General features: G+C 35.3%; 1 protein-coding gene across 1 annotated transcript in view; it reads right to left on the bottom strand.

Moving 5' to 3' along the window:
- Positions 1–380: 380 nt before the first annotated feature.
- The window catches only part of LOC149565026 (uncharacterized), a 43,861-nt gene continuing 27,450 nt past the window's right edge, over positions 381–16,791 (bottom strand). The window contains exon 3 of the mRNA XM_089818571.1: positions 381–963. Within this exon, the coding sequence (XP_089674697.1) occupies positions 746–963 (218 nt within the window). The 3' untranslated portion in view covers positions 381–745. The remainder of the gene's footprint in view (positions 964–16,791) is intronic.

The raw sequence follows: 16,791 nt of genomic DNA, 5'->3' as shown, positions 1-16,791 counted from the left end.
ATGCAATAATGAGCACTGTATTTATCATGATGCATGCTAACTTTGTATTATTATACAAAACGTAGAATTAAATCCAAGTTAGCAAAAGTCAATTGTTCTCTATAATTTTGAAAAAATCTTTAAAATAATTGAGGATTCCAAGATGTTGAAATAGAATTGTTTACTTCAATTGCAGTGCCATTTCAACAACATTGTAAAGATGGTTTCCTTGCATTTAAAATATTAGAAACTAGCAGCTTACAAACCCAAGAAATCTCTCATAACCCATTAAATTACCTGCTTTATAAACTGGAAAATAAAATTTTGACCTTTAAAAAGCATCTTACGAATACAAATTCAAGAAAATTATAGCCAGCCTGGTTTGATTATTACAAAAAAGCTGAAAAAAAAGGGGAAAATAATATTTTGGCCTTCGAAAAGTAACTTGTGAATACAAATTCAAACAAATTATAGCTGGCCTGGTTTGAATGTGACAAAAAACTGTACCCTGTGAGCGAATTGTAAAATGTGTGAAACCCTAGATTGGGACCATTAATTGTCTAGATGCTCAAAAAGTCATGCTTGATTTCAGATAAGTTAGTTTAGGGGAAAATAGAATTTTGCTGACATTGTATCCATGGATATAAATATAATTGTCACTTCCCAAATGATATTTTGCTTGGTAGGGGGTTACTATCATCTACACAACTAACTCTAATGATAGCTCCAGCAGATGCAAACCAACAAGCTACAATCCAGCTTAGGATCACGATTTTAGCGCCTTATACCTTGATCCCATTATTTTACATACAGGTGCACTTCCATCTTGTTGAATTAGCTTTAAAAAAGGATGGACTTTAAGATCGTGCATTAGTATCTTTTGGCCAATATCCAGCTCACTCAAGTCCACGTCAATATATGGAGGAATAAGATCAGGGGGGCAAAGGTACTTCACAGTTCTCTTTATTGTGTTAAGATATCCTCCTGTCATTCAGAAAAAATAATAATAAAAGTGCTGTTATGAAATAAAACCAATGGAAAACATCAAACTCAAACTCAAGACAATCAACTCTCAATTTTAATTGATATTTCATGCATCATAAAATTCATGAAGTTGATCTATTTATAATTTTTGTTGTCCTTAGCCAGGGTCCACCCCACTTGCAAGATACCAAATATATTGCTATGCATATCATTAAATAAACAGAGCAATGCACCTTATTTTAATTGCACGCCCTGTTTGGTGGGATTAAAAGGAACGTTCTGCTGTTTTTGAGGACAAGACTCGTAATGATATAAAATTGCAAACTACTAACATGTTGGCTGAAAATCAGAAGCCAGGTAGTTCAAAATACCTTGGACATGATGAATACTACAACAGAGAAACTATAAGAGATAGTCACAGTATCCTATATAGGCAACATGTGAAACTACACAAACAATGCCAAAACAGTTGATTCATTAGGCCAAACCCCATATCAAAATCCACAGAAAGTTTAAGCATGGCACTTTATATTGAGAGCCATGATGATGCATTTATCACCTGTATGTACTAGACTTGTACATCAATATATTTTACCTTATCCATAAAAATTAAACAATTTTTTTGGGGTTGGTTTTTGTAATCTATTTGGTTCTCTACCTAATTTGGAAGGGAAAAATAAAGAAAGAAAGAAGAAGATTTAGGTTGCTTTTTTATATTGATTTTCAGAGGTGGAAATGTTGAATGATGGGTAACCAAAGGAATGAAAATTAGAACTAATGCTTAACCTAAAGTGTTCACTTAAGAGAGAGTTCAACTTTCTCTCTATTGTACATACAACAGAAACAAAACAGATTACTAATGATGTTCAAACTTGAAACACTCTAACCTGATTTATAACAGCAAGTACAACAGATAGAAACTGGAACTTGAAACTAAAGAATAAAAACTGAAAAATAGGTTCAAGACACCTGTCAGAACAGAGAATGGATACTGGAAATTAACTCAAGAAGTCACAAAGCCCACAGTCAATTTTCAGCGGATTCTGAGCACTTCTGGAATCAAGCACTAGCGACTAAGAAAGATGGGTGTTGCTGCATGATAGGGTCAGTCTTGACTAAAGATACATTTGCATGTGTTAGGTTGACTCCAGCGTATGTTGAGGCAATTGAAAAAAATTATTTATATAATCATATGTGGAAAAAAAATGATAACCGAGCACCATTTTGGGATTTTGGCTTTGACCAGAGATTTTATTGTGAAGTTTCGTGACCAACAGTCCTCCAGAGGATGGCCGTAACTATGGAAATATTTTCCCAACAGTTCTGATCAGTATAGCAGCAAGAATGAATAATATACATGTCAGCATAGATAATGAATCAACAGTCCTACAGATGACACTGCAATGGATACAATATGCCAGCATAAGTGTATGGTAGTGTAAATAATAAATGAACCAGCAGTTCAGGGAATGTCAACAAAATAAAGTTGAACCCAGTCACGCGGATGGCAATCTGACTCAGATATGAGCAGCCCAAGAGTCCCACGAGGGGTGGTGGAAGGACAAGCTTGCAGTCCCATAAGGAGTGTTCACAAGAACCAAATGTAGATATGTGCAGAATGACTTAAATGGATGATGAATTAATTCAAATAGTTATCAGTATTGATTCACTAAAAGGATAATGAATTCAACTCAAATAGTTACTAGTGTTGATTTCACTCAATCTTGTTGTATAGCCAACTGATGGAGAAAAAGCTAGATGTAGTCCCCAATCAGTAATAGATCACATGGGCCCAGAATAAAAATTACAGACATTACAATGAAATCAGAGGCGATTTTTTGTTGTGGAATAAATTAAATTGACACTCTAGACCGAGGGTTTTGAAATTCAGTCAGTGCACACTGTATGCTCTGAGAGATGCCTCCCAGTTAAGGTGGCTAAGGACCCTGTGGCCTTTCTCTCTTGTGCATTGTGAATTTGAAAATCAAGGAACAGTCACCAAAATTAAAGGAACAAGCAGCTATAGAATTTGAGAATTGCCAAAAACAGTGAAATGTCAGACAATAAACCTTGCTGACATATGACCACCAAAAATACGAGCCAACCAGTGTTTTCACCATAAATGGTTCACATATGGTTCATATGAGGATATGCATTAATTAGAAGATAATGCGGCACCCCTTTCATTAAACATTCTCAATTTACTTTTCACATAACAAAGATGTGATGAAAGTATATAAAGCTTTGTGAATGCAACACCTGGATAAGTTACATTGAAAATAATGGATTTTTATTTAAATAAACATGTGATCTTATGTTTTAATAGGTATGTTCTGAAACGGTTTAAGTTATGGTCTAACTACATCTATGGGTCTATGTGGATGCAGGAGATTTCACTACCCTCCACAAGGAGGGGGAGAAAGAGGAAGAGTATGATTGAGGAGAGGGATGCAAACATATGAAGAGGTCAACATTGTCATGGACACAAAAACTTCAATCCCTCAGGAGGTAAGATAACCTTGATAGGGTTTCCATCAATGCCAAAATCCATGCCCTTTTATGATAATGTTAGAATACCTGGAAACTCAAATTAAAGACCAAATAAAACTTCACAATGCAAAGAGAATCGACACAAAGTTTATATTTCATAAGTAGTGAACAATATGAAACGTGATGATATATATTGCACAAGGAACCAAATTTAAACAAGATGCAAAGGGAGATACGGGTACAACCATCACCAACTACCTCAAACAGAAAATCAAAAAATGCACTAACAAAGTACTAGTAACTAATTACTAATTTACTAATAAATGCAAACATGTTGGCAGCCTAAGAAAACATTAAGTAATTACTAATAAATGCAAACTATCTCTTGTGTCATTTCTAGCAACTTTGTTATTCCTTTAATTGTTGTTTATCTTAATTTCCTGTGCAAAACATTTATCTATCTTAACAGCAACAAAGGAGTCTCTTTTGATCTTTAGTCCGTGCATCTATTTCAGTTTTCTATTTCATAGGCAATCTATAAGTGTTGAAATTCTGGTAGCTGCAAGTCAGATTATTCTTCACAACTGTGTTTGATCCTTCTAAGATATATATGTCTGCAAAGAAGATAAGTCAGCATGCATCAAAGACTTTAGTTCTGATTATGGCAAAGTTCTCGTTCTCTGCTGTTATATGTGCCTATAGCTTCACCAACATGTCATGGTTCATATTATCTGGCATCTACGCATAGTTAGATGTGAAAAGTCTCAGTAGTGAACTATTTATTATATGAAATATCACATTCCTTTAAGACTACAAAGAGCCTTTAGCAGACGGAAGTCAATGTCAATATGTGGCAATGGGGGATCAAAGAGTCTGAGGCTTGTGCAACTGTCGGTGGTATTCATTAAAGACAAAGAAGCATTTCATCTCCAGCTCATGGCTCATTATCTGTAATGGCTACCAACTCATGCCATGGTGATTATGGATTAGTTCATGTTACATCAGTTTTCAACTAAGCGTTTTCCTAAGTATCAGTCTCTACTATGGAATTTGAAGAGTCGCCACTATGCAATGAACATTATCCTATAGAGTTGTTTTGGGCATATCATGGTGCCATGTATTGCTAGATGATTTTTTTGCTCCCAATCATAAATTATGCCAGGGTGATGTGATTTTGTTGCTTGCATTTGCAGGCTTTCATTGATTAATGTATATAATCATTTGCAGAGTGTACGATCTGCTTGCTGAGGTAGCAATCATTCTAAGACTAGCGTTTTTTATTTGTGTTGAAGCAGTAGGTTTGGCCAGAACCAAGTCCTGAGATAGCACATGGTATTATACTTCTCTGGCACTAGAAGGTACATACCTGCTTGTCCATTACCTTGAGTTCTCAGCAGAAGATGTTAGGAAATTCTCTGTCGAAATTTTATAATATTGTTGAAGATTTAAGGTCCAGGTCCCTATATCCCTCGCAGCAGTTGCAGGACAAAAACTGCAGGAGCATCAAAAAAAGCACAAACATCTGTGCCTCTGATTCTGACAATAATGAGGACAATCAGTTCTACAATGCCATTGAGGAAGCGTTATCTTCTTATTCTTTATCGAGATGCTATGGAAAAGAAAACATCGACAGTTCTTTTCATGCCTTGTATTGAGCATTTATGTTGTAGTCGTCTTCATGTGATGTTCAGTTACGTCAAAGATTTTTCTTCTTAATGTTCAACTGAGATTGGTCAGAGGCTAGAGTCTGCAGAAATAGCGAATCTGAGATGTTGCCTGGATATTATGATAGGAGAGGAGTTGGAAGGGATAACTGTGATGTAACTTTACAGAAAAGTGGTGCCTAAGATGACTGAGAACTTCCAGGCACTTTGCACCAGAGAGAAGGGCATTAGCTCTCACACTGGACATTCACCCAGTCGTGTTTGAGTTATGGACTCAATACGAAGTCTATCACAGGAGCATAAAGATTCCACAGCTTGCTTTGATCAAGGTTGTCCTACGATTTTGAGACAGCCTACACCTTCTTTGCAAGGACATGTGGACTTATTCTGAACACAATCTTGTTAAGAATGGTGGATGACTATAACTCTATGTTTGGTCTAAGGAATTCTAGAATGGTTTGGTGAATCAGTTATGGAGTTCGAGCATCCCAGCATCTCCGTTAAGTTGGGTCTGTATTTGCAGTAACAATGTCTCCAAACACGATAACTGCTAGACAGCTAGAAAGCCCTGCTCTACATCTGGGCCAAGAGAGGTTAAGTGTGTATCTTTGATAATGGAGCCGGACTTACCAATACATAGCTGGGTGTCAAAGCAACAAGTGCATAGCCCATAGCCCCATACACATCGTGTGTATAGAATGAGTTGAGTGGACATGAGTGGCAATGGGGATGGAGATGGGCACATGCACCACTTGTGAGGGATCATCTTCCTTGGGATGGCCGCTCGGCAAGTCTAACTTGTCTAATTCCGGCTCTTCCACACCACAAAAATATCACTTTTATTGATAATGAAAATGTTCAAGTACAATGCTTTTCACTTGATACAATATATATAAAGAATAGAGAGACTCTTCATTACACAAGTGAAGGTCTCTTTATTCATCTTTATTTCCACTACTCCTTTGTTCATCTTTATTTCCTATGCAAAACATTACTAGAGATAAAAAAAATGCACTAACAAAGTACCATAGTAACACGGAGACATCCCCCCTCTTTTTGCCCCACATCTTGGAGACGGGGACGCACTAGGGACTTGGAGACTCTGTCCCATTGTCCCTGGCGACACCACCAAATTCTACCACCTCTGTTGAGGATGGGGGAACGTCCTACTGTTGACTATTTGTTGAGTTGACTATTTATGTTCAATTTTCGATGTTCCAATTCAACGCAATGTTCAAGTATTTACTCTTTTGCAACTTTATATCTTATATTGCAATACATCTTTTCATAACTAGCGTTTTAAGTACCATATGTATAGTGTATACAACTCCCCTATCCACTGCCAATGTCCCCCTGTCGTCCCCAAATTAAGACCCCTCTATCCCCCCGTCCTAGAAACTTGTCCCCCCACCGTCCCCCTACCCCTCAAGGCAGTGTAACTATGCAAGTACTAGTTACTAAATGCTAATAAAAGCAAACATGGCAATAGCCTAAGTAAACTTAAGCATATACCAACAAATAAATTGACTTGGGTTTATTGTTGTTGGTCTAGTGCCTAGTGTGTAGTATTAGTAACTTGGTGTTTTTAGTGTCACAGCCTTGAACTGAACTATTCGACTCATTTGAAATCATCACCATTTTGTACCAAACATCTTTTAATATATTATGTAATTCAACATGTTACTATTTCATATCTCCTATCATCAATACAAATATGAATAGAAGAGATATGCATATATGCATATGCATGAACTTCCTATATACATGGAATATAGATGCAAGCATGTGTATATACTATATACGTATGTCAATAAAAATGCATATGTATATTGATGATACAAGGAAACAAATATTTCAAATTTAACTAAAAAGAATTTATAATTATTCCTTCTAAATTAATAACTAATAAGAGCTCAACTCTAGACCATAGAGTGTTCAATGACCTATGTATGATTGCCATGAACTGAAATTATAAAAATAGAGAACACACAAATTATCCTATGACAATTACGATAATAGATAATTGTCTATTATTAGTTAATGGTAATCTATTGTAAATATCTAGTTAGCTGTAGTTTTTTTCGCTTTCTCGGTTAGAATAGAATGTTTCTATTCTTTACAATCCTTTCTTAAGGAAACATCATTCCATTCTTTTGTATATGATGACCTCTCGGTCTCTGTTAATAACAAGCAAGTATTTTACCAATTACTTCGTAATAGTGACAAACCCTCCTCGCCAAGGGAAACAACCCAGCCCACCAAACTTGAAATCTTTATTTCAAAATTTCAGTGACAATTACAATATAGATGCTTATGATTGAATTCAACACAATGAATCAATCAATAAGACTGAGAAAAAAAACTTCTTATCAGTTTTTCACAACTTATGACATATGTTAACATATAAAGAATTTCCACAAAAATTCTTCTCAAGAATTACTCGACCAAAATACTATCAAACTCAGACTTATATATGACAAAGTAAAAATTCCAATAAAAGTAACAATTTTGGTATTGTTCTCAATACTTTTTATACTCATCCACTATGCACCAAAATGACATCCTATACTTTGAATGAAGCAAGGAGGAGAAATAGTAATGGGTGGAAGACCAACCAACCGTTGTTACAAAACAAAAACGGCACACATAGTAATGGAAGAGACGGTGACATGAGAAGACCATCATTTATTGCCTTTAAAAAATGAACAATGCTGACAACTATGCAGAGCTGGAGAAATTTCAAAGAATGCCTCGAGATATTGACAGTAAACAATAATATCAGATAGTTTGCAGTGGTGAAGACAGATTTGATCATCATTAAATCATAAGCCAATTGTTCTCAGAAGAGAGTCGATCACCATCATGACTGAATCAAGACCGAACAAAACTGGCAAACAGACACATCCAAGCTGAAGGAAGCTAATGGAAAGAATGGCCGATAATACTTTCAGCAGAAACCAAAAACAACGGTAGACATAAATAACAATAATAAACATTTAGAGAAATAGAAGAGCAATAACGAGGAAAATTAACTCTGAAAATGGAAGAGTGAAGTCTGACTGTAATAATAATACAGAAGCTCGAACACAGTCTCACAAAAACATAATTCTGAGATTTATTTCAGCGACAGAGCAAAGGTACGAAGATCTCTAATGCATCTACCAACTTCAACACTCCCTCTTAGCAAGAGAGAAATCTTCAATATGACATCTCATGGCAAGAGCACATAGCTGAAACAAGAAGAATGTCAACAGTAATATCTTCTCATAAATTTTTTCATATAAAAATTGTTATCTCAGCCTAACAATATTCACCATAGCTACTCCAAGAAGGTGAAATAAAAAAGCAAAAAAATAATGTCATGGAGTCATACGCATGACTTCCACCATGGCTACTCCAGAGGGTGGATCCATCATAGCTACTCCCAGAGGGTGGAACAAGGGATTTCACCTCGAACTTCTCTCACAGAGAAAAACTCATTAACAAGAGATTGCACCTCAAACTTTCACTCACGGAGAAGAACTCGCTAACAAGGGATTGCACCTCAAACTTCTCGCATAGAGAAGAACTGACTAACAAGGGATTGCACCTCAAACTTCTGTCGCAGCGAAGAGCTCATTAACAAGGGATTGCACCTCGAACTTCTTAGGTTCATGGATCTTAGGCAAATGTATATTCAGATTTGATTGAGGCAGATATTACTAATGTTTACTGCAGGTCCAGTCCTCTATATTCAATCTTGGATGATTAATAATATCTCTGCTATGTAATTCGGAGGAAGTTGAATGCTTGGAAGATCAGACTGCTGTATATGTGTGTCATCCAAACTGCATTCACAAACCTTACATATATCCTATCTAGAGGGTATGTCCCTCAAGGGACATAACCCTTGGCATTAACAAACAAATTGTTATCCCCAAGCCAGCGATCTTTAGTAAATAAATTAGTTATGACTAAGTTAACCAATAACAAAATAAGGTATTTGTCTAGAAATCACCGGCACCTTTAGAGACAATATATATTAATTTGAATGCCACTCATTAGGAATATATGTATAGAAAAGCAGGTACAGTCTGTACCATTAGACCTGTAGGTTTATCTAGGTTATATTCTTAACACTCCCTCTTAACTTGATAATCCTACAGAGAGATATCATAACTAGCAACATCAATATAGATGTTTAAGCAAGAATTAATACTCTATATCTGTCTGTCTCTTCTTAGTACGTGATATCATAGAACACATGATACAAAGTCATATTACTAAATCTGTAATATGACAAATAACTGCTACTAGTGATAAGACACATGTTGTGACTCATAGAAACTGGTACTTCTATATCACAATGAGATCCCAAGTTTAAGATCTACCAGAATACAGGATAAACTTGGAGAATTCTAAGATTCTTCCTTTATCCAATTTGTGACCCATGAACATAGCAATGTCAATGTCACAATACGATCTAAAACTCATCTGAATCTTACAGTAAAATCTACTGTTTAGTACATTATCCAAGAGCTCGTCATCTCTCATAATGCCTTTTACACAAGTATTCATTATTTCAGAGATTGTCACCTCTTTAAATAATGATTACACATGGTGGAGCGCACAACAGTCAATAGCCTGATAAAAATAAAATTATCATAAGAATACAAAATAATTCAATCATACCTGGATCTTTCCTGAGATAATCACTCTCAAAGAGGTTTAATAAGAATATCTGCTTTCTAATTTCCAGTACTTAAGGATGTAGTCTAGAGAATAATTAAATTCTCTCTTTATCCAAGTTGTAATGCATAGACATTGAAATGTCTCTTTCACAACACAATCTTGAATCTATTCAAGATTTGTCAGTAGTCCTCTACTGATTTAAAAACACCATAAGATCATTTGCTATCACATCAAATTCGTACTGGAAGATTCTTTTCTATTATTGCAAACTGATGCTACAAGACTGTTTGCTGAAAAATGCTTCCACACCATGATGTTTATAAAGGTAGGCCCATCAGATGGTTGCTCACTTTAGATTTTCAAGACTCCTACTGGATATCAAATCTTCTGAGCTCCTTATTCAAGGTTGCCTTGATGAGATGTTAGACTCCCTTTGAATCCAAAATTCTTTCCTACAAGAACATTCTTCAAAAAAAAAAATCAAGGCATATACTCTTCTTATATAAAAAAAAAATACGAATAAAAGATATTATAGACATAAGGTAAAAGAAGAGCTCAAGTACAATAGATACTTATCTTTCCATCATAACCTTGATGAAAGCTTTTGTACTTTATGAGTGTACACCATCTTGACATGGTACACTCAGTCTGAGTTTGTATAACCTAGATCTTGGGGAGTCAACTCGATCTTCTAGGTACTCTCTCTGACATGTAACCTTCTTATAAGATGATACTTATGATTCATTGCTACAAATTCTTTATTACTCGGGAATCAATAAAGCATGGTCTTACTCCCTCTGAGTCAAGTTTCACCATTGCAGATCATTTAGCTTCTCCTTTTGTCAGGAAGGCATACCATGGTAATGATCTTAGTGTCACAGCATGATGTCACTTTATTCCCTCCTTTCTAAGAGAACCAATACTAATAATCTGAATAGTCATAAGGTTATATAGAATGCATCTTTTCTAAGTCCACAATCATTAACACTCCCTCTTGGACTTGAGGGAAGATCAGAAATGCCTTGAGTAAAATGTTTTGATATCGCATATGATATCATGAGTATTGGCCTCCTAGAATATCAACGATATTCACCAAATACTCTTTGAGTAATGGCCTTCCAGAACGGTAGATAGTCACCAAATATTACAATGAATTTTGCACTTGACTATAGTCTCCAGCAGCCTGATGTAACCTCCTTTAATATTCCCGACCTGACAAAGTCTTAAGCAATGTATCTCCCATCTAGAGATCACAACCTTCATTTCTGGCCAATACCATAGAATTAAATATGCTAGAATCTGATTTAGCTAATTTCAATACTCCCTCTTAGCTAGGGAGGATTCAAAACATTCAAAATATTCACATAATCACTATGGCATTCTCAGAGGGTGATATTGAACATCATGGACTTTCTATGATACCATCTTGCATACTCGCAAAGGATGGATCTACCTAGCATTGCCCACAGAGGGTGGGAGATACAACTAAATGTATCTATGAAGCAGTCTACATATCTCTCATCTTCCCATTGCATTCTTCTTATGAAAAGTAATTGCTCCTTGGTAGAAGAATACTTAGATACATCTGGTACTCTAACCTTGGTGCCATCCTGAAAGCTTTTCACCAAGATTAATAACAATCCAAGAGAAATATCAATGCTTGAATCATTCATGATTCATTATCCAAATAATATAGCATGAATTAATAACAACATGAAGGATTGAAGAACATTATTCAACCATAAAGAATACTTATCTCTTTGTACTTCTTGGTCCGTCCGCAGTCAACAGATATAAGCATTCAGCAACATACAAGTCAGACTAGATCACATGCTTAAGTCCATAGTATATTCTGAAATCCTTTACTCATATTGATCTTGAAGTAATTTCAAGTGCAGACCCATCTCAGTTCATTATGTTTCCATTAAAATGTAAAGTGTTGCTAGTCAAAGTATTCAGACTTCCGAGAATATCGAAGCTACCCCTCATTTGTGACCCCTGCTGCCTATTGACATTCAAAACTTGCAAACTGCTACTATTCTGAGATTGTTTGTGAATTTACAAATGTAACAATCAAAACATATGGGTCAAAGGGTTTCACGTTAGCTGCTTCAAGAGTCTCTAATATTTCATAAGCCAAAGGAATCCTTCCATCCAAATGAATTCAACTTCGAGGTTAATTTGAATCCAGATTGGATCAGGATAGGGGAACCAGAAATTGTTCCTTATCAACCACAAGCAATATTTGGCTTGACTAGTGATTTCTCAAATATAGCTGCCTAGTTATCTAGTCATCTCCAAATATGGAACTTATTCAAAGAAAATTCTCAAGTGCATCATGAATGACCATTCATTGAATGATCTTTTCCTTCAACTTGCTTTCTTTCAACGTGTAATGTGAAAGCCAAGGCACTTTCTCAATACATTTGTATCCCTTACTGAATGATAAAGTCATTCATGTTGGTTTCTTAGGATTGATTGCAGATGTAGCTTTTTTAAAGGCTCATTTCTTAGTTCAAAACTTTCCTTACAACATACCGATGGGACCCATGGTTAATGAATTTCCTTTTATTTTGATGCACAGTAATCACACCCCCATTAACGTCGATGCTTGTGCACATCTTGACCTCTTACTTGATCAATCATGATATATAGGTTTGGTCTTTTCTATCAATATAGCCCTCCTTTCTTTTAATATTGTGCATGTACAAGACCGATCTGTTATATATGGCATGTGGCAGTGACTTAATGTTTAACCTCTATCCACATCACCCTCCTTGCCAATTACCCTCAATAATGTTTTCAATGTACTTTCGGTTCCCTTTTGAAGGTCCATTATGTCTTCTTATCAGTCTAGTTCTTATTCCTTACCTTATTTTAAAAAGGTTAATCGACGTGATGATTTCTTCACCGACCATTATGTGTTTTCAACCTAATTTCAAAAATAAACTTTGCATTTTATTTCTGAACGCACTCTACTCTTTCGTCTTCCCTATACGATGTCCAATTTTCCCGACTTTTCTCAAGCTGCACAGTATGCATTTGCTAGGCACTGCAGTCACTTGGTTCATCATGAATATGGAATCTACAACATCATTCTCTTTCAGAGGGACATGCATAATCCGGTGAGTTTGTTGGATGATGTATTATGGGTACCTCGTGGAAGAAGTTTAAGATATAGCAAGAGCACAAGCTCATTGCATTGATTCCAATGATTCCTAGGTACTTGTCCGCCATATTCCTAGTGGATCAAATTTGGAGGTCTAAGATTCATCTCATTGGGTTCTTCTTCATGCCAATTTTCTTCTTTGCCCTGGACCCAATACAATATCTTTCATTGTGGCCATCAGATTATTTCATGCCTAGCTTCCCTTGACTTGCAACGGTATCTCTGTAGGCGCAATAATTGAAGTAGTTGTCATCATCTATGTCGTCCAACCAGAGGTACTTCACAACTCGGGTGACCTCTCAATTCCCTTCTCTTCGCATTATCATTTTCTCTCTATCTACTTACATTTGCAGTCTCAACCTGGCTCTGATACCATGTTAAGTTCATGGATCTTTGGCAAATGTATATTCAAATTTGATTGAGGTAGATATTACTAATGTTTACTGTAGGTCTAGTCCTCTATATTCGATCTTGGATGATTGATAATATCTCTGCTATGTAATTCGGAGGAAGTTGAATGCTTGGAAGATCAAAGTATTGTATATGTGTGTCATCCAAACTGCATTCACAACCCATACATATATCCTATCTAGAGGGTATGTCTCTCAAGGGACATAACCCTTGGCATTAACAAACAAATTGTTATCCCTAAGTCGGCAATCTTTCGTAAATAAATTAGTTATGACTAACTAAGTCAACCAATAACAAAATAAGGTATTTCTCTAGAAAACACCGGCACCTTTAGAGACAATATATATTAATTTGAATGCCATTCATTAGGAATATTTGTATAGAAGAGCAGGTATGGTCTGTACCATCAAACCTGTAGGTTTATCTAGGTTATATTCTTAACAAAACTTCTCTTGCAGAGAAGAACTCATTAACAAGGGATTGCACCTCGAACTTCTCTGATGGAAAAGAGCTCACTACCAATAAGAAATGAATAACTGGAACTGAGACTCTCTCTCAACAAGAGCATCATTCTCCACAATAAGCTTATCTCGAAAGTAGAAAAACTTCACTCTCGAAAGTGGCTTGGTGAGAATGTTTGTAGTTTGCTCTTCTATAGAAATGTACTTGAGCTCAATTGTTTTCCTTTGAACCATATCCCTCAAGTAGAGATATTCAATTTCTACATGATTGGTTGTGTCATGAAAAACCAAGTTAACCGAAAGCTTCACACAACTTTTGCTATCACACATGATCACAACAGGTTCCAAAGACTACCCAAACAAATCTGCAACTTACAAAGCCGCGCAGCTTCTTTTGCAAGCATACATGTTGCAACATACTCTGCTTCATTTATACTCTGAGTCGCACAAGATTGCTTCCTGCTGCACCAAGAAACCATGGTTGAACCTAGGCTGAAACAACATCCTGAAGTACTCTTCCTATCAAGCACAAACCCTACCCAATCTCAATTAGAAAACCCCTATAAGTTCATCTTTACAAATGAAGAATATTTTAATCCATATGCCACTGTACCACATGTGTGTGTGTGTTTGGTTGCCACACAATGAATTTGTCTTAGCTCACACATGAAGTGACTCAATGTATTAACTGCATAACATATATCAAGCCTTGTATTAACCAAATATATCAAGAAACCAATTAGTTGTCTATACATAGTAGGATCAACTAAATCTTAAGTGGTTGCATCATCATGTTACTTTTTTAGATTTGCTTCCATAAGAGTCACCACAGACTTACACTCCAACATGCCAATTTTTTTCAGAACATCAATTGCATATTTACCTTGACTTAATATGTTTTCAATGATCTTTGCCATACCTCAAGTCCAAGGAAATAGTGAAGCAAAGAGGGAAGATATGTATCATTATATATTTATTATGTAGAATATGAATATGAAAAAACTAATGTAAGAATTATTATATTAATATTTCAAAAAAAATTAAATATGTAAATTGCGTTGATAGATAGATTGCATTCTAATATAATTTAACTAAAATTAAAAATATTTTTAAAAATAATCTTATATGCTGATAGATAAGTAAGAATACTCATTTAAATTATATAATTTTAAAAAAAATTAAACTATTTTTTAAATAATAATAAAAAGTTTAAAATTTAAATATTAAAAAAAAAGTATAAAACATTGAAATGGAAAAATTAGAATAAGAAATTTGTATTAAAATAAAAATAAATAAATAAATAAATATATATATATATAAATTCAATAAAATTTTAATGTAAAATTGATTTCTCTCACATTCTTCTAAATAGATGCATATATGATATCCCCTATATTGGTGAAGGAAAATAACGCACTTGAAATGAGCTGATTATTTGTTCTAGCGGCCCAAAGTATTCCACAAAGGATGCACAATGATCCTATTAATCACATCCATTGATAGTTTACATTTTATTCACTCTAACATCTTTCCAGGCCACTATCATTGATAGTGACAATTTTTTGTAGCATATAAAAATTGTTTGAAATGTGCAAGATCCATTGCTTATTTAGCCCATCTTTACCATTTTATCCATGTCAAATCCCACTCCTATTTCCAATGACCTTCCTTACCAAGTTCAATGTTTCTGATCTTGCAAAACAAGATACATGGATGGCCTTATGGTTATTTGGAATTTTGAACCATAACCACCTCAAAATTATTGGATCTTTTGGTGGGGCAACATGATTGATAGGTGTGTCACTTTCCTTTGTGACTATGGTAGGAGAGCAGCTGCAAAACATCATAGGCTTGAGAAACCACTTAAAGGACAGCTTGAGTATGGGCAGTCACTGTTCGCCTTCAGCCCTTGTAATACCTCCTTACAACAAGATGTGGCCAATGCTGAAGATATGCTCTGAAAATTGGATGTGTATAAGGGTAAAGGAGTGACTAGACTGCAGTGGATCAAGGAGGGTAACCATGGGTCTAAAATTTTCTTTCAATATCTTAATCCCAAGCAAAAAGTGAAACATATAACTGCAATTAAAGTTGTTGATGGTTCACTGCAAACCAACCATTATGGATATCTTTTATGATCACTTCAAAAACCTCTTCAGTAATGACTCGGCCAATGACATTCTCCTCCCCATTCTCGAGGAAGGTATTGCTAGTTGTATTTCTAGAAGAATCGACCCTAAGCATAGTAAATATCTTGATCACCTACTTTTCATAAAAGAAATTGATGTAGGCATCCATTAAATGGCTTTAGATAAAAGCCCTGGCATTGATGGGCTTCTAGTGGAATTTTATCAAGCCCTTTGGCTACATATTCAAGAAGACTTCTATAATGTTTATCTTAAAAAAATTGAAACTGGAACATTGGGAAGTGTGGTGAACCAAGGATTGATGAAACTAATTCCTAAAGGTAAAGAGGAAAACACCATTAACGAATGGCAACCAATTACCCTCCTTAATACTTCATGTATTTCTACATTTGATAATTTTGCGAAATGTTTATAATGTGGGAGTAGTTGCTAGGCTCAAAATATTGTACTATCAATTTGATGATTGATGCCCTTTAACTACTCCTAATTTGGATTTAATCGGCATGTCTCTGACCCCTTATTCCGCTTTGATAAGTAACTTTCTTTTTTGCAATCACATTAATACTAATTGCTTATCATGAATGCTAATTTTCCTATATCTACAGTGTTCAAGTTTTGGCTTCCATCTTAATATACCTATGGTCTCGTCATTTGACTTCTTAATGACTTATATGAATTGCAAGCCTCCATGATCACTGAATACTTGGTCTCTAATCAATTTTGATTCAGAATAAGGTGCTTCAACAATGTGTATAGCTATTGTATAGCTCTATACACCATTGATTGTTTCATCTTCATCAACTTGAATTAAAAAA

The sequence above is a fragment of the Cupressus sempervirens genome, chromosome 3, assembly GCF_028749045.1.
Source record: "Cupressus sempervirens isolate cs-2001-9-10 chromosome 3, ASM2874904v1, whole genome shotgun sequence".
NCBI lineage: Eukaryota > Viridiplantae > Streptophyta > Pinopsida > Cupressales > Cupressaceae > Cupressus > Cupressus sempervirens.
This window is presented reverse-complemented; position numbering and strand designations above follow the sequence as displayed.